The 18,287-nt window shown below is 42.2% G+C and overlaps 1 protein-coding gene across 2 annotated transcripts; it reads left to right on the forward strand.

Annotated features, from left to right (window-relative positions):
- The first annotated feature begins 1,409 nt into the window (after nt 1–1,409).
- Nucleotides 1,410–18,161, forward strand: mettl1 (methyltransferase 1, tRNA methylguanosine). Of its 2 annotated transcripts, XM_014167258.3 has the most exons (6): nt 1,410–1,603; nt 2,408–2,535; nt 8,372–8,556; nt 10,608–10,721; nt 15,849–15,950; nt 16,935–18,161. In XM_014167258.3, the coding sequence occupies exons 1-6, from the start codon at nt 1,524–1,526 to the stop codon at nt 17,049–17,051; spliced, it is 726 nt and encodes a 241-aa protein (XP_014022733.1). In that variant the 5' UTR covers nt 1,410–1,523; the 3' UTR covers nt 17,052–18,161. The 2 variants fall into 2 exon arrangements, with proteins under 2 accessions (XP_014022733.1, XP_014022735.1); XM_014167260.3 differs by lacking the exon at nt 10,608–10,721.
- The last annotated feature ends 126 nt before the right edge of the window (nt 18,162–18,287 follow it).

Below are 18,287 nucleotides of genomic sequence, written 5' to 3' on the forward strand. Positions count from 1 at the left end.
CAAAACTGCACATTTTAAAGTGGCTTTTTATTGTCCCCAGCGCAAGGTGCACATTGTGTAATGATCATGCTGTTTAATCAGCTTCTTGATATGCCACAGCTGTCATGTGGATGGATTATGTTGGCAAAGGAGAAATGCTTACTAACATCGATATAAACAAGTTTGTGCACAAAATTAGAGAGAAATTAGCTTTTTGTGTGTATGGACAATTTCTGTGTTATTTATTTCAGCTCATGAAACATGGGACCAACACTTTACATGTTGCGTTTATATTTTTGTTCAGTGTAGTAACTGGAATAAGCAATTTCCTAAATGTGTCAAGTGCAGCGTCTGGTTGGTCCTCATTACACACCACAGACCAGCAAATATGCTTTACATCTTCAACATAGGAATCACTACAAAACGTATTGTATGAGTTCTTATACACTATATTAAGCCCATCCTTTGGAACTTTGTTTTTTCTAGATATGGCTGATATATTATCACTATATCCAGTGGATTTGGACACTGCTTTAGAGTAGATATCTGTAGCATTAGTAAAGATGTGATCAATACATGTGGATGATTTCATTTCTGTGCTGTTTGTAAATACCCTGGTAGATTGGCTGATAACCTGAACCAGGTTACAGGCACTGGTTACAGTTTAAAAAAAAAATCTTGAGTGGGCAGCTTGATGCAAGCCAGTCAATATTTAGGTCACCCAGAAAATATACCTCTCTGTTGATATCACATACATTATCAAGCATTTCACACATTATCCAGATACTGATTGTTAGCACTTGGTGGTCTATAGCAGCTTTCCACAATAATAGGCTTTAGGTGAGGCAGGTGAACCTGTAGCCATGTTACTTCAACAGCATTTGACATCAGATCCTCTCTAAGCTTTACAGGAATATGACTGAACATAAATGGAGACACCTCCACCATTGGCATCCATTTCTCTTCTGAAGATGATGAAACTGTGTATTGCTGCTACTGTATCATGAAAGGTATTATCTAAGTGAGTTTCAGAGATATTCAGTACATGTACAAAAGATGCCAAAACGAAACTTAAGAACGGAAAGCATAGAAATAGCACACAAAACAAATGTGAATTTGGTTGGGTCACCCAAAAAGTTAGATATTGCAGCTTTAAGACAGATTGAAAACAGAAACCGCATATCCTTAAGGAATCCTTCATATTGAACAGGTGAAATAGAATAATGTCCAAATAGATGTGTCCCGGTACAAATAAACTGGTATGCAACAGTTCTCTTTCATTGAAGTGAGAAACATAATAATGTAAACATTTTAATTGATACAATTCAGCAGTGGATCCATATTTATTAGCTATATATAGGCTATAGTACATTGTATCAACGCGTTGGATGGTTTGTAGCTTCACAACCAATTAGAATCCAGAACTTGATATCGTCATCTGGTGACGTGAAAAGGAAGCGACCGAAAACGAACACTGTTGGAGCGAAGTACATACGTCGTTGGTACATTTCAATCTAATCACTGAATACTTCAATTAATACAAAATGAGCGTGTCGATGCCCCAGAAACGATATTACAGGCAGCGAGCCCACTCGAATCCAATGGCAGACCACACGTTTGAATAGTGAGTCACTCGTCAGTCCGTTTGTTAAAAGGTTTAGCAAGCTAACTGTTAGCTAACGCATGTTGCCCTCAAAATTGGCCACGCTTCTAGTCGATGTACTACTGTATGTTTGAATTCATTTCACGCTTCATTCACTTCACAGCTTTATTGAGCAATAAATTGTCAAACGCAAAACGTTATCTAAACTGGATTGCTTTTACGCCTCCATGCTTCCTTGTGGAGTTTGCGTCGCTTGTTTAGATGCGACGGAACAGTCATTTTACAAGTCAGAATGTTGAATAAACTCATTTGAACCTTTTCAAAATATCCATAGGAAAGTAAGTATCATTAAAACGACTTTCCAAAACGCGTGGCTTTCGGTTTGTTTAACACTTAACGCAAGCTCACACATTACTAAGCAAAACGTCTGTTTAATAAAACCTTCCTGTGGATATTTTTTTCAAAAATTTCCAGCGGCATAAAGACCAACCAAGTGGACAACCAGCAGATTAAGTTCAAATGACAGTTTATACAACATTCTGGCTACACAAGACCAGTGGTATATATAAATCATTGCACAAGACACATTACGAACATGTAAATGGAATAAAGGCTTTTCCTAATCCGCAAACTAGCTTGCTTTTATGTCAGGTAACTGGTATTAAAGGCTACTTTTTGTAAACGTAAAGAAAGTACTGCATTTGACTTCTAATCCATGTTGCTGATGTCATTTACATCAGTTTCACCTCGTGCTGGTCAACATTTGCTCAGGTCTGTTGATTTCATACACACTTTTACCTATTTCACCATGACCTCTCCTCTCAGCCCTGTCTGTCCAGAGGACATGGACTGGTCCCAGCTGTACCCGGAGTTCTTCAGCGACCACCAGTCGACCCAAAAGGCTGCACAAGTGGAGTTTGCAGACATCGGCTGTGGATATGGGGGACTTCTAGGTATGGGATGATCTTCTAATCCATGATATTTCCTCACCATTGTTACCCTAACTCCAGTCTTTATCATTCTCATGCTTACTAACACAAATACTCAACCTTCAATTGTTGACAAAGGACTGTCTGTGAGATGGTACTTTTTAGGTGTCGTTTTTGGTTGTTCCATCTGAGGGTGCTGTTGACTTAGAACATGGTCAAGAGATTTGGCTTGGAAGGTTCTTTCATTGTACACTCAGTAACCAGTTCACGAAAATGGCTTGCTCCTACAGACAGTGAGTCACGTGGCCTTGGCTTGTTATATAAAGCAGGCAGACCGGCATTGAGGCATTCAGTTACTGTTCGCTTGAACATTAGAATGGCAAACGACTGACCTAAGCGACTTTGAGGGTGGTATGATCGTCGATGCCAGGCGCGCCGGTTCCAGTATCTCAGAAATGGCTGGCCTCATAGGCCTTTCATGCACGACAGTGTCTGGGGTTCACCAGGAATGGTGTGACAAACAAATAAAATCCAGTCAGCGGAAGTCCTGTGGGTTGAAGGAGAATGACAAGAATCGTGCACACTAACAGGCGGGCCATAAACAGGCAAATAACGGTGCAGTACAACAGTGGTGTACAGAATGGCATCTCGGAAATCACAACTTGATGGTCTTTGTCACGGATGGGCTATTGCTCCAGACGACCACACCGGAATCCACTCCTATCACCTAAAAACAAGAAGAAGCAACTTCAGTGGGCACACGATCACCAACACTGGACAATTAAGGGCTTGTAAGTAAGCATTTCACGGTAAAGTGTACACTTGTTGTATTCGGCGCATGTGACATTAAGTTTGATTTGAATTGAGGAGTGAAAAAACATCGCCTAGTCTGACGAATCCCGGTTCCTGTTGTGTTATGTTGATGGCAGGGTCAGGATTTGGAGTAAGCAGCATGAGTCCATGGCCTCATCCTGCCTGGTGTCAACGGTACAGTCTGGTGACTGTGGTGTAATAGTGTGGGGAATGTTTTTGCCTGGCACACGTTAGGTCCCTTGATACCAATTGAGCAACGTATCCATTCCCCCTAAAGAATTCAGTCTGTTCTGGAGGAAAAGGGTGGTCTGACATGGTACTAGATGGTTGTGCCTAATAAATTGGCCACTGAGTGTACAGTATACCCTCTGTCTACCTGGATGTCCTAGCCGTGTCTGAATCCTGGCTTAGGATCTCCATCCCTAACTACAACATTTTCAGACAAGATAGAACGGCAAAAGGGGGCAGTGTTGCAATCTACTGCAGAGAGAACGTGCAGAGTTCTGTCCTACTATCCAGGTCTGTACCCAAACAATTTGAACTTCTACTTTTAAAAATCCACCTCTCTAAAAACAAGTCGCTCACCGTTGCCGCCTGCTATAGACCACCCTCTGCCCCCAGCTGTGCTCGGGACACCATATGTGACCTCGTGCTGCTAGGTGACCTAAACTGGGACATGCTTAACACACCAGCCATCCTACAATCTAAGCTTGATGCCCTCAGTCTCACACAAATTATCAATGAACCTACCAGGTACCACCCCAAAGCCGTAAAACGGGCACCCTCATAGATATTATCCTAACCAACTTGCCCTCTAAATACACCTCTGCTGTTTTCAACCAAGATCTCAGCGATCACTGCCTCATTGCCTGCATCCGTAATGGGTCAGCGGTCAAACGACCTCCACTCATCACTGTCAAACACTCCCTGAAACACTTCCTCGAGCAGGCCTTTCTAATCGACCTGGCCCGGGTATCCTGGAAGGATATTGACCTCATCCCTTCAGTAGAGGATGCCTGATTATTTTTTTAAATGCCTTCCTCACCATCTTAAATAAGCATGCCCCATTCAAGAAATTTAGAACCAGGAACAGATATAGCCCTTGGTTCTCTCCAGACCTGACTGCCCTTAACCAACAGAAAAACATCCTGTGGCATTCTGCATTAGCATCGAACAGCCCCCGTGATATGAAACTTTTCAGGGAAGTTAGAAACGAATATACACAGGCAGTTAGAAAAGCCAAGGCTAGCTTTTTCAAGCAGAAATTTGCTTCCTGCAACACAAACTCAAAAAAGTTCTGGGACACTGTAAAGTCCTTGGAGAATAAGAGCACCTCCTCCCAGCTGCCCACTGCACTGAGGATAGGAAACTCAGTCACCACCGATAAATCCACTATAATTGAGAATTTCAATAAGCATTTTTCTACGGCTGGCCATGCTTTCCACATGGCTACCCCTACTCCGGTCAACAGCACTGCACCCCCCACAGCAACTCGCCCAAGCCTTCCCCATTTCTCCTTCTCCCAAATCCAGTCAGCTGATGTTCTGAAAGAGCTGCAAAATCTGGACCCCTACAAATCAGCCGGGCTAGACAATCTGGACCCTTTCTTTCTAAAATTATCTGCCGAAATAGTTGCAACCCCTATTACGAGCCTGTTCAACCTCTTTCGTGTTGTCTGAGATTCCCAAAGATTGGAAAACAGCTGCGGTCATCCTCCTCTTCAAAGGGGGGGACACTCTTGACCCAAACTGCTAAAGACCTATATCTATCCTACCCTGCCTTTCTAAAGTCTTCGAAAGCCAAGTCAACAAACAGATTACCGACCATTTCGAATCCCACCGCACTTTCTCCGCTATGCAATCTGGTTTCAGAGCTGGTCATGGATGCACCTCAGCCACGCTCAAGGTCCTAAATTATATCTTAACCACCATCGATAAGAAACAATACTGTGCTGCTGTATTCATTGACCTGGCCAAGGATTTCGACTCTGTCAATCACCACATCCTCATCGGCAGACTCAATAGCCTTGGTTTCTCAAATGTTTGCCTCGCCTGGTTCACCAACTACTTCTCCGATAGAGTTCAGTCTGTCAAATCGGAGGGACTGTTGTCCGGGCCTCTGGCAGTCTCTACAGGGTTCAATTCTTGGGCCGACTCTTTTCTCTGTATATATCAATGATGTCGCTCCTTCTGTCTCTGATCCACCTCTACGCAGACGACACCATTCTGTATACTTCTGGCCCTTCTTTGGACACTGTGTTAACTACCCTCCAGACGAGCTTCAGTGCCATACAACTCTCCTTCCGTGGCCTCCAACTGCTCTTAAATACAAGTAAAACTAAATGCATGCCCTTCAACCGATTGCTGCCTGCACCTGCCCGCCCGTCCAGCATCACTACTCTGGATGGTTCTGACTTAGAATATGTGGACAACTACAAATACCTAGGTGTCTGGTTAGACTGTAAACTCTCCTTCCAGACTCACATCAAACATCTCCAATCCAAAGTTAAATCTAGAATTGGCTTCCTATTTCGCAACAAAGCATCTTTCACTCATGCTGCCAAACATACCCTTGTAAAACTGACCATCCTACGGATCCTCGACTTCGGCGATGTCATTTACAAAATAGCCTCCAATACCCGACTCAATAAATTGGATGCAGTCTATCACAGTGCCATCCGTTTTGTCACCAAAGCCCCATATACTACCCACCACTGCGACCTGTACGCTCTCGTTGGCTGGCCCTCGCTTCATACTCGTCGCCAAACCCACTGGCTCCAGGTCATCTACAAGACCCTGCTAGGTAAAGTTTCCCCTTATCTCAGCTCGCTGGTCACCATAGCAGCACCCACCTGTAGCACACGCTCCAGCAGGTATATCTCTCTGGTCACCCCCAAAGCCAATTCCTCCTTCGGCCGCTTCTCCTTCCAGTTCTCTGCTGCCAATGACTGGAACGAACTACAACAATCTCTGAAACTGGAAACGCTTATCTCCCTCACTAGCTTTAAGCACCAGCTGTCAGAGCAGCTCACATATCACTGCACCTGTACATAGCCCATCTATAATTTAGTCCAAACAACTACCTCTTCCCCGACTGTATTTATTTATTTTGCTCCTTTGCACCCCATTATTTCTATTTCTACTTTGCACTTTCTTCCACTGCAAATCTACCATTCCAGTGTTTTACTTGCCATATTGTATTTACTTCGCCACCATGGCCTTTTTTTGCCTTTACCTCCCTTATCTCACCTCATTTGCTCACTTTGTATATTGACTTATTTTTCTACTATATTATTGACTGTATGTATGTTTGTTTTACTCCATGTGTAACTCTGTGTTGTTGTATGTGTCAAACTGCTTGCTTTATCTTGGCCAGGTCGCAATTGTAAATGAGAACTTGTTCTCAACTTGCCTACCTGGTTAAATAAAGGTGAAATAAATAAAGTAAATAATATTACTGGATTAACTTAAAATATCATATTGTATAGTATTTTCTATGTGAATTTGTGAATTTTTATTAGGATCCCCATTAGCTAACGCCATAACATTAGCTAATCTTCCTGGGGTCCAACACCAATTAATAAGACATTAGGAACAATTACAAATTAAGACTTTACAAACTATGGCCTATTTATTGCCTTACCTCCTTACTCCATTTTCACACACTATACAGATTTTTCTGTTGTGTTATTGACTGTACTTTTGTTTATTCCATGTGTAACTCTGTTGTTTTTGTCGCACTGCTTTGTTTTATCTTGGCCAGGTCACAGTTGTAAATTAGAACTTGTTCTCAACTTGTCTACCTGGTTAAAAAAAGGTATAAAAAAAAGACTTTACAAACATTTAACAAGTAGACAATACAGACAATTAAAATACCTGACAGGAAACACATTTAACATTCAGTTGATGCTTCTATTTGCTGTCCAGTCATGTGGTCTATCGAATTAGGTGTTTTAATTTTTTGCTGAAGGTGGATTTACTTTTTGCCTGAGAAATATGGATTGGTGAAGAGTTCCATTTAGCTATGGCCCTATAAAAAACTGTAGATTTAAGGTGATTTGTCCTTGGGTTGTCTTAGATGCCCTGAATTTACCTGTCTGGTTTAGTGGTTATGCATGTTGCTAGTATGTATTAACTGACCTGAATTTTTTTATTTTTAAGAATATAACATTCCTAAAGAAAATCATAAGACTGGATAGTAATTTTTCAACGTGAAGACATGAGAGATTCTGATGCGTTTGGATCATATTCATACAGATAGAGCAATGAAGAGCTAATCTGGCAGCCCTGTTTTGAGCCATTTGGAGCTTTTTTATATCTTTCTTTGCTGCAGATATAAAAATGTTAAAATTATTATGCCTCTATATTGAATATACAGAGAAAATAACCTATAGCGATTAATGCAGGGAAAGCAATCTAATCGTATTTGTCACATGCGCCAAATACAGCAGGTGTAGACATTACTGTGAAATGCTTACTTACGAGACCTTTCCCCAACAATGCAGAGTTAAAAAATATGAAAAATGTGCAAAAAAGGAAACGGTAACACAATAAAATACCGAGACTATATACAAGGAGTACTGGTACAAGTCAATGTGAAGGGGTACGAGGTAGTTGAGGTGTAATTGAGGTAATATGTACATGTAAGTTGGGGTAAAAGTAACTAGGAAATCGGCATAGATAATAAACAGTAGCAGCAGCGTGTGAATGTGTGTGGTGTTCATTTGCGTGTGTGTTGGAATGTCAATGTAGTATGTGAGTGCATAGAGCCGGTGCGAGAGAGTCATTGCAAATGGTAAGGGTAGCCATTTTATTAACTGTCAAGCAGTCTTGTGGCTTGGGGGTAGAAGTTGTTCAGGAGCCTTTTGGTCTCAGACTTGGCGATACTGCATGCTGTGCGAATCGGAGTATGACTTTTCAACATTCAGTATCCTCTCCTTTTCCACAGCCATCATTATCATAATAGACTGTTTTAGTGGTTCTTGCAACTCTTTTTTTGGCCACCTGTTCCCAGGTCAGATTAATAACCTACCTCCTCTCTGTCTCAGTGGAGTTATCCCCACTCTTTCCAAAGCAACTGATTCTGGGCCTGGAGATCCGTGTCAAAGTGTCTGATTATGTCCAGGACCGTATCCGCTCCCTGCGTGCAGCAGAGACGGGCAGCTACCAGAACATCGCCTGCTTACGGAGCAACGCCATGAAGTACCTGCCCAACTTCTTCTCCAAGGGACAGGTACTTAACTGTTCCCTCCCCTTTTCTGTCATCTTTTTCCCTTCTTTTTTTCTGTGAAGTGTACTGTGACAAATTTGTAAAATACACTTTAAAAAAATTATGATGATGAATGACGTAGCCAGAGACCATCTGGGGTTGTCAGCCACATAACACTTCTGCCTTGCCCTTGTATCTGTTGTGTATATTTATTTGTAGACACGTCTGTCAAACACATCACCTCTAAATAGTACTGCACTTAATCCCTTCAGCAAGTTTTGAAAGTGTTTTGATGCCTGGCAAAGATGTTCAAATTCAAATGGTGTTTGCTACACTTTTGTACAGCTTTCTGACCATTGGGCATTGAGGGTTTGTGAAGCTATCCAGAGTAGTAATTTTTAAATAAAGTGTCCTTCCTATCAACCAAAATATAAATATTTCTAAACTTGAAATGCCCATATCTGTTTTAGGTAGTTTACAGCCCTCTAGTGGCAACAATAGGAAGTGTTTGATCAGCAGCACTAGGTATCAATATGACAAGTACAGATACTTAGTTCTCATGTCTATACCGGAGAGTAACAATGGCTAATGATTTCCAAACCTTATGTCACAACCCAGAGATTTTAGCCTCTAATGAATTTCTCAACAAAGGTGATGCCGTGCCAGTGACCACATGCCAGGCGTCACATCAGCTGAGCATAGGACTATACACTAATCAGTATTTTACAGCCTAATAGTGGAGGGTTTATCCTTTCAATTCAACCCAATTAATCAGAATGACTTTGATAAAACAAGCACTAGCTTAGCCTACATAGTGGAACCTCCAGTACCAGGACTGAGTAACCTAAATCAAACTTTGTAAAGCACATTTAAAATCGCAACACCGATTTAAAGTGAAAAAATTACATGTAAAAGCAAATAAGAAATGATAAAATGTCACATTTTCCTTCATCTTCTTGTGTTGGAGTATAGCTCCTAGGCTGGGTTTGAATAGACACATTGACATGATGTGAGACATAGCAGACAGTAGTACATCAGGTAGGAGACAGTAAATGTGTTGATGCCGGGGGCTGACAACTGAAAGGAACGCGAAAACTGTAGATTTTATCTATGGAAGAAATACCCCACAGTACTATTTTTACCGTCTTGGCTGTAATGACGTCATTGAGACCTGCCCATTCTGTGTAGAGGATTAAGTGCTTTGGAAAAACACAGACCGACCGACGCACACACGCTCTCTGTCATATGTACACACATAAACGGGAGCCCCTGAGCGATATTTGCACATCCACATGCATGATGTCGTGTGGGTAGAAACGGCGCTATACTCCACAATATGTCTTCTCTCTTTGTTTCCCCTCAGTTTTTTTTACACTGTGCCAAGAGCACTAATTAAAGTGTCGTTTTTTCCATTTTGTGAAGAGCGGGGCCCAGTCTCAACCCCCCTGGGGGGACGGCAGTCCTCTGTGATTATACCCCCGTTTTTCTGTCTTTACATTACATAATTTATTTGAATGAATAAAAAAGAGTGAACTGGAACAGTTTTTAATATTGCAACCAGACTAATAGTTGTGTACATATTGTCAAAGGGAGGGGGACAGCTAGGCTGGGTTTCTGTACAGCACTTTGAGAATATCAGCTGATGTACGAAGGGCTATATAAAAAAAAAAAAAAAAAAAAAAAATTTATTTGATTTGACTTTATCTTAATAAAAATCACTTAGAGGGAATTTCCACCTTTACAATCTGGGCTGCCTGACAAATGACACAAAATATTCTGAGAACTACAGAGAGCTGACTCTATAATAACTTGATACACTGGTTTGAATAATAGCCACATTGATACACTGGTTTTAATAATAGCCACATTGATACACTGGTTTGATACAAGAGAATATTTAGCACCATAGTCCTCGTTTTCACAAACTGGAAAAGTAGTACCAGAGAAAGTAAAAGCTGGAGGACTTCATTTATCTGTGTTTCTTCACTGAGGTCAGTTGAACTTGAGATGCCTGGTCTGTCTTTCTGGTCTTATTTGCATTGTGACCATTTTGTTTTGTTGATTTCTCTGTTCAGCTCAGTAAGATGTTCTTCCTGTTTCCTGACCCGCACTTCAAGAAGACCAAGCACAAGTGGAGGATCATCAGTCCCACTCTGTTGGCCGAGTACGCCTACACACTGAGAGTAGGGGTAAGGACAGAGCATAGTACGCCTACACACTGAGAGTAGGGGTAAGGACAGAGCATAGTACGCCTACACACTGGGAGTAGGGGTAAGGACAGAGCATAGTACGCCTACACACTGGGAGTAGGGGTAAGGACAGAGCATAGTACGCCTACACACTGAGAGTAGGGGTAAGGACAGAGCATAGTATGCCTACATTTACATTTGTCATTTAGCAGATGTTCTTATCCAAAGCAACTTACAGTTAGTTAGTGCATACATCTTAAGATAGCTGAGACAACCACATATACACAGGCATAGCAAGTACACTTTTCCTCAAAGTAGTCGAGCTGAGGAGGGGGATTATTTAAGATACTCTTTGAAGAGGTAGGGTTTCAGGTGCTTTCAGAAGATGTGCAGGGACTCTGCTGTCCTAGCTTCAGTGGGAAGCTGGTTTCACCATTGGGGTGGCAGGATAGAGAACAGCTTGGACTGGGCTGAGAGGGAGTTCCCTCCCCTAGGGGTGAGGGCCAAGAGACCAGAGGTGGCAGAATGGAGTTCTCGGGTTGGGGTGTAGGGTTTGAGCATAGCCTGAAGGTGGGGAGGGGCAGTTCCTCTTGCTGTTCTGTAGGCACAGCACCATGGTCTAGTAGTGGATGCAAGCTTCGTCTGGAAGCCACTGGAGTGTGCGGAGGAGCGGATAAGTTGCAGGGGTTTGATGGCGCAAGCGGGAAGCCCAGCCAACAGCGAGTTGCAGTAGTCCAGACGGGAGATGACAAGTGCCTGGATTTTCCTGTGTGAGGTAGGGTCGTACTCTACGGCTGTTGTAGAGCATGAACCTGCAGGAGTGAGTCACTGCTTTGATGTTTGCATAGAACAACAGGGTGTTGTCCAGTGTCACGCCAAGGTTCTTTGCACTCTGGGAGGGTGACACTGTGGAGTTGTCAACTGTGATGAGATCTTTGAGCGGGCAGGCCTTCCCCGGAAGAGAGGCTCCGTCTTGTTGAGCTTGAGGTGGTGGGCCGACATCCAGGCTGGAATATCTGCCAGGCACGCAGAGATGTCAGAAGGGGGAAGGATAAAAGTAGTTAAGTGTCATCCGCATAGCAATGATAGGAGAAAGACCATGTGAGGATATGAAAGAGCCGAGTGACTTGGTGTATAGAGAGAAGAGGGCCTAGGACTGAGCCCTGGGGGACACCAGTAGTGAGAGTATGTGATGCAGACACAGATCTCTCCACGGCACCTGAAAGGAACGGCCTGCCAGGTAAGATGCAATCCAAGAGTGTACAGAGCCTGAGACGCCCAGCCCTGAGAGGGTGGAGAGGAGGATATGATGGTTCACGGTGTCGAAGGCAGTGGATGGATTTAGCAGGATGAGAACGAGGAGAGAGAGAGTCAGCTTTGGCAGTGCGGAGAGCCTCTGTGACTCAGAGAAGAGCAGTCTTGGTTGGAGAAAGAGGTCAAGGCGTAGCCTATACACCGAGAGTAGGGGTAAGGACAGAGCACAGCGTATGGGCGGGGGGTTCATCAGGGGCACCCAAAGTCAACAGTTGATTTAGGGATGTGGTTGAGCAATGGCTCTTCAGTTCCCTTTTCCAACAGCAAGACATATGAGACATATGAGAGGACAGTACAAGCTACATTGCATACATGGCCTGGAATTTACTTAACCCTCACTTGCACTCTATCCTGCTCATTTGTCTGTTATCACCCCCCCCCCCTCCCCCCCATGTTTCATACCTGTCAGATTTGTGTGGGGCTCTTGGTGTCAGTTCACTGTGGCAGCGAGGAGAGACTGAGGATTGGGAGAACAATGGGAGTCTTGTGTGTGCGTGCATGTGGGATTTTAATGTGCTCACGTGCGTCCGTCTGTAGGCTCTACCGTTACACTCAGCAGCACTGACACAGGGCCCATGCCAGACACTGATCTCCTCTGGGGGGTGGAGAGGAGAGCTGTCTAGAGAATTTCCTCTACGGCAATTTAGACTACATCGATCCGCCCCGAACACACCCACACACCTCCATCACACTCTCCCCCGCCTCCATGGCTCCCCACCTCCTGGCCTCAACTTGAACGCTACATCACTGAGCTAACATGCAGGCACTGTGCAAATCTATGCCATCGCTTAGTTTTCCAAGAAAGCCCTGTTCTAATTATACTATCTGTCCACGCTCCAATGTAAACTACAATGACACAGGTTATAAACCTTAATGTTGGCTTTGGGTTATTTCTGTCCTTCTGAGGAAAAAAAGAAACCTTTGCTCTTCAAAGTATTTAAGGTCACCACACTAAGGCATGTTTCAAAGAAAATGTTATTGGTTAAATGCTTACTTATGAGCCTGTTCCCAAAAATGCAGAGTTAAAAAGTGAGACAAATAGTAGCACAATAAAATAACAATAACGAGGCTATATACAAGAAGTATCAGTACCGAGTCAATGTGCAGGGGTATGAGGTAGTTGAGGTAATACAGTATGTACTGTACATGTCGGTAGGGGTAAAAGTGACTAGGCAATCAGGATATATAATAAACAGAGTAGCAGCAGCATATGTGAAAAGTGTCTCTGTGTGGGGTCAATATGCATGTGTGTGTGAGCTTATGTAGTGTGTGTGTGTTGGCGTGTCAGTATAGTATATGTGTGTTCATGGGTAGAGTGAAGTGAGTGTGCATAGAGTCGGTGTAAAAAAATTGCAATAAATAATAAAGGGGGTCAATGTATATAGTCCGGATAGCCATTTGATTAACTGTTCAGCAGTCTTATGGTTTGGGAGTAGAAGCTGTTCAGGAGCCTTTTGGTCGCAGACTTGGTCCCCCGGTACCGCTTGCCATGCGGTAGCAGAGAGAACAGTCTATGACTTGGGTGGCTGAAGTCTTTGACAATTTTTGGGGCCTGGTATAGAGGTCCTGGATGGCAGGGAGTTGGACTGCAGTGATGTACTGGGCCATACGCACTACCCTCTGTAGCACCTTGTGGTTGGATGCCGAACAGTTGCCATACCCAAGTGGTGATGAAGCCATTCAAGATGCTCTCAATGGTGCAGCTGTATAACATTTTGAAGATCTGAGGGCCCTGACAAATCTTTTCAGCCTCCTGTATGTGAAGAGATGTTGTCGTGCCGTATTCACAACTGTGCTGGTGTGTTTGGACAATGTTAGGATCTTACTGATGTGGACACAGAGGAACTTGAAGCTCTCGACCCGCTCCACTTTTCGTGTAAAATGTTGAAAGTTAATGGGAAACCAAGGTCATATTCATTAGTACACACTGTTTTGCAACGGAAATGAGTTTCTTATTGGAGAAGTTCAGGTACTCCCTCCCTGTTTCGGTTAACTTTTTTCCGTCTGTTTGGTTTCTAGTGAATACAACCCAGTATTTGTCCTCTGTCTCAAACTAGATTGATACTTAAAGTAAAGCTAAGTCAGTTTGTATGATGATTGTGTGTCAGTCACGGGCTGCACTGTAAAGGAGCTTAAAGTGCACGTTCACTCTAAAATCAAAATTTGTCAATGTTTGCAGACGTCGTGGTTTAATTTTGATGATCCCGCTGTATGCCTCAACCCCAAATGAATGCAAAAAGATTTGACACTGACTAAAATGAGTACATTCAGAGACTAAATGTAGGTGTTTTTAAGCTAATTCCTGGCAGTTTTACACATTTAGCCTTGACTGTTCTTGTGCTGAGTGACTCAAACTTTCAAACAAAATCAATGGGGACCCAATACCATGAGAATTACTTCTGAATGCATCATATAGGGAATTTTAGATTCTCCCTGACTGTCTAGCTTTTATTTAGGTGATTGATAGTTCTTATTTAACAATATATAGGTCCATTATATTTTCTACATACTTTATATCTGGTTGTAGTCTAAGTTTACACTAAAGGTTTACCAATTAAAAAAAAGTGTATTTTTATTTATTTTTTGGACTTAGGCAGCCCGAAAAAATAAAACACACATGGCGGCCCTCCCTTGACTTTTCTATGCAGAAAAAACCCTGGCCTTATAATATGGTGGTTGTTTTTCCCATTCATTTGGAATTGAGTAACAGATTGTGGGACGTGGACTCATCTCAACATTAGTTCGAGGCCCGGCAAACCGTGCCAATATATCCTCCAAACGCTGGCTTTGAGGGCATTATCACTTTTATACGACGGGTTACCAACATATTCAAATAATGATTTACATATTTTCATTAAATGTTATTTTGATGAATCTATTCATACTATTTTATCCGTCCACAACATATAGTCCCGACACACATCTAGGGTTGTTACCCAAGCCAGCTGGTCGTTCGTTCTATCTGTTTGGTTGCTAGACATGCGACTCAGTTGTTCTGTATCTATGGACGCGACCGAGTCGTTCGTTCTAAATGTTCAATTGCCATACTGGCTGGCAACATTCTTATCCCTTACTTGCTAGCTAGCGAACTATGGCTAACTTACAGTCACGTCAAAAAGTGCAGCCTGAATAGCAGCAAAGTAGCTGCATTTGAATATGTTTAAGCTGTTTTCTATTGACATTTATTTGGATACATCCATAACAATGAGCTAATGAGGCTGATTTCAGCTGGAATAGAATATTTGCTCACTTGTCAGGACACTTTTGTTCAGGGGAGCTAGCCAACAACACAGCTAACACAATCACTTCAAACTCAAGCTGGAAAGACTGCAAACTAGCTGCACTTGATGCAGCTTATTCAAAATTATGTAGCTTATTCATGATTTCAACTGGCTGAGAAACGCTGCCTGGCTGTCTGTCTCGTCCCGACACGTTCATTACTATAGGATAGCTGGAGATCGAATTTGAATATTGAAACAATGTTGCAAATGTCAGAGACAGACAGCAAGGTTTATACAAATCGGAGCTGTTAAAAACGAAATGTTAGTCTAAAAGAAATGTGAGAATGTCTAGATGCTTTTTAAAGTGGAGATCAAGTATAAATTGCCTGGTTGGGCTGATGAGCTAGCGGATTGCGCAGTCAGATGGAACAGAGTAAATAGGCATTTTAACATCATCGATTTAGCCGCTGGTAACTTGTGGAATAGACACCGGCTAGAATGCGGTTTTAACTGCATTCAGGATTAGTCCCACCCATTGTATAAACTTTAATTATGAGGACATTGTGTTTAACTCTTGTTTTGTGTTTCCCAGGGTTTGGTGTACACCAACACAGATGTGGAGGAGGTGCATCTCTGGATGGTAAAACACTTCAGTGAGCATCTGCTGTTCACACGGGTCCCCGATGCAGAACTGGTACGATGACTGACATTTTAGACAGTCCTTCTCAACAATTAATATCGATTCTGTTTTTACTTATGTAAATATTTGTCATAGAGAAGCCAACCTTGAACCCCATATAAGCAAGTGAGAAATTGATTGTAACAAAGAAGTGAAACTCCTTGGGCCGGAGTTACACAAAGCAACTTTCACGCAAATTTGGTTGCTTGCAACTGAGTTGCTTCTTGATTGCTTTGAGAATCACCCCCCAGCAATTAATTTGCAACTTGTTTGCATCCAGTTGCAACTTTTCAACTTTGTGCAACTAGTTGTGTACAACAACCAACAAAGCAAATGCTTTTGTAACATGATCCATTCGAAGGTTCAGAAACTCTGACCCAGTTGTCATGTCAACAACACAGCTGTCAGTGCTACGGTAAACCCGCGATCAAGGTGGACACAAGACATTAGGTAGCTAGCTTGATAAAACAGTGCTGGCATTTTCAAGTTGTACAGCCAGTATTTTGTCTAAATCAATCATACAATAATTAAACGTTTGGAGAAACAAATGATTTGTGAAATCATGATGTAATGCAGCAGATGACAATGGGTGAGTTTAGAATTCTCAAACCATATGGAGGAATGATATGACAAAAGCAGCTTCAATTTGATTGGCTGTTGCATTTCTTCTTGTATCAGCAAATTTGCTTGTAATTGTCACTTGCAACCTGCAACTAAAATTGCTAAGCATAACTCCAGCCTTATGTTCAGAACTAGATTTTTGTTGGACATCACAATTGTAACAATCTTCCTTCCTTCCTTCCAATTTGGAAAACATTGTCAACATACTTTCCAGTATCATTCAGTTTTTAATAAGCCGTCACAAATATTATGATTAGGAAACCTGGTAAATGAGACAATCAACAAATAGTAATTTTACTATTAAAACCCCCAAAATAGTCAGGTAATTTTTGGGGTAGCACTCTTCAGACCCGTCAAAATTGTCCCTTTGTTTGGCAGGTTGATGATGTCATCATCAGTCGCTTGGGAACATGCACAGAGGAGGGGAAGAAGGTGCAGAGGAATGGAGGGAAGAACTACCTGGCAGTTTTCCGGAGGGTAGAAGACCAAAACTGAAACCCCGGTATTACAGACATATCAGTTGGATAAATTGAACTTTTTGCCTTGCTGATAGGAGTACCAGCTCTTCCCATGCAAGGACAGAAAAATGGATGACCAAAATGACTGCTAGCAAAGGTTGTCTATTATATTGGCAAGATAGTCAAGTGACCCCTCTAACAATGGAAATACATGTCCTCAAAGATGGAAGGCAGGCCGGAGGAGGCGAGATTAGGTGGGACCATTCTAGCCAATGACAGGGCAGATATGTGTGTGAACAACATGCCATAGAGATAGAAGACTCGTCTTTGTATCTATGCCATAATAGCGTCTGTGACTGCATGGGCATCTCCATTTTTAAAGTAGTCAATTTTTAGCTTCTTCATTGGCTGATTGCTCCCAACTAATAGGAATCCCCACCCAGTTGACTACTTTAAAATGGTGTAAGCCCTCAATTGCAATTTCCATGCTAAAAATTGTTATATCCATGATGAGTCCTCTATCACTGACAAGATGCTGAAATGTTAAAAGTTGCCGAAATGCCAAATGCCATGTCCACTTGTATCCGTTTATTCGTAACAAACAAAACAATTACGAAACTTCTATTAGATAAAATAAGCCATACGTAGCAAATAATCAATAAAAAAAAGTATTGACCAAATTCGACACTCGTTGACCTTCATACAAGATTCCTAACTTGGGCTTATTTTCATGGCTGGATTTTGGGATGAATAAAACCTCTCACTATGCCTTGAACTCTCTACTGCTAGGTTTTCTCCAGGGATAAAACTTGGCTTGCTCATCTTAAACTTTGGTTCTTTCCGATTGCTGGACAGTAATATGAATGTGTGGTCATTGGTCAAGGGTTTAAATGGCCAAACTGAAGCATCCACCATGACCTTTTGTGCCTGAGTTGAGATTATTGTGATTCTCTGTTTTATGTATTGTTTTTTTTTAAAACTTATGCAAGAAGATCAACACTTTAGCCATTATTTACACTCAAAACCTGTTGCTAATTAGACTGCTCACAAAGGCGTGCTAAGTTGGAGATTAATCTGCAATGAAGCTTTGTATTGATTCATTATACTTTCATGACAGCATGAATAAATATTTCTTTTTCTCATGCCACTTTTTTCCCCCACCTTTTTAATTGTGGGATGCAATCACTTGTTCCGACCATCTGCCAAACCTTGACTGCTATTTTGGGATTTTGGTTGAGCCTCCAAGGCTTTTTCTGTTCCAACTTGACAGGGG

This window comes from Salmo salar, chromosome 22 (genome assembly GCF_965601325.2).
Source record: "Salmo salar chromosome 22, fSalSal1, whole genome shotgun sequence".
NCBI classification, from domain to species: Eukaryota; Metazoa; Chordata; class Actinopteri; order Salmoniformes; family Salmonidae; genus Salmo; species Salmo salar.

Bases quoted from the DNA above. Each gene is read 5' to 3' on its own strand.
- mettl1 (XM_014167258.3), top strand. From the start codon at position 1,524: ATGAGCGTGTCGATGCCCCAGAAACGATATTACAGGCAGCGAGCCCAC. The intron at 8,557-10,607 runs GTACTTAACTGT...TTCTCTGTTCAG, and splicing joins ACTTCTTCTCCAAGGGACAG to CTCAGTAAGATGTTCTTCCT. The intron at 15,951-16,934 runs GTACGATGACTG...TTTGTTTGGCAG, and splicing joins GGGTCCCCGATGCAGAACTG to GTTGATGATGTCATCATCAG.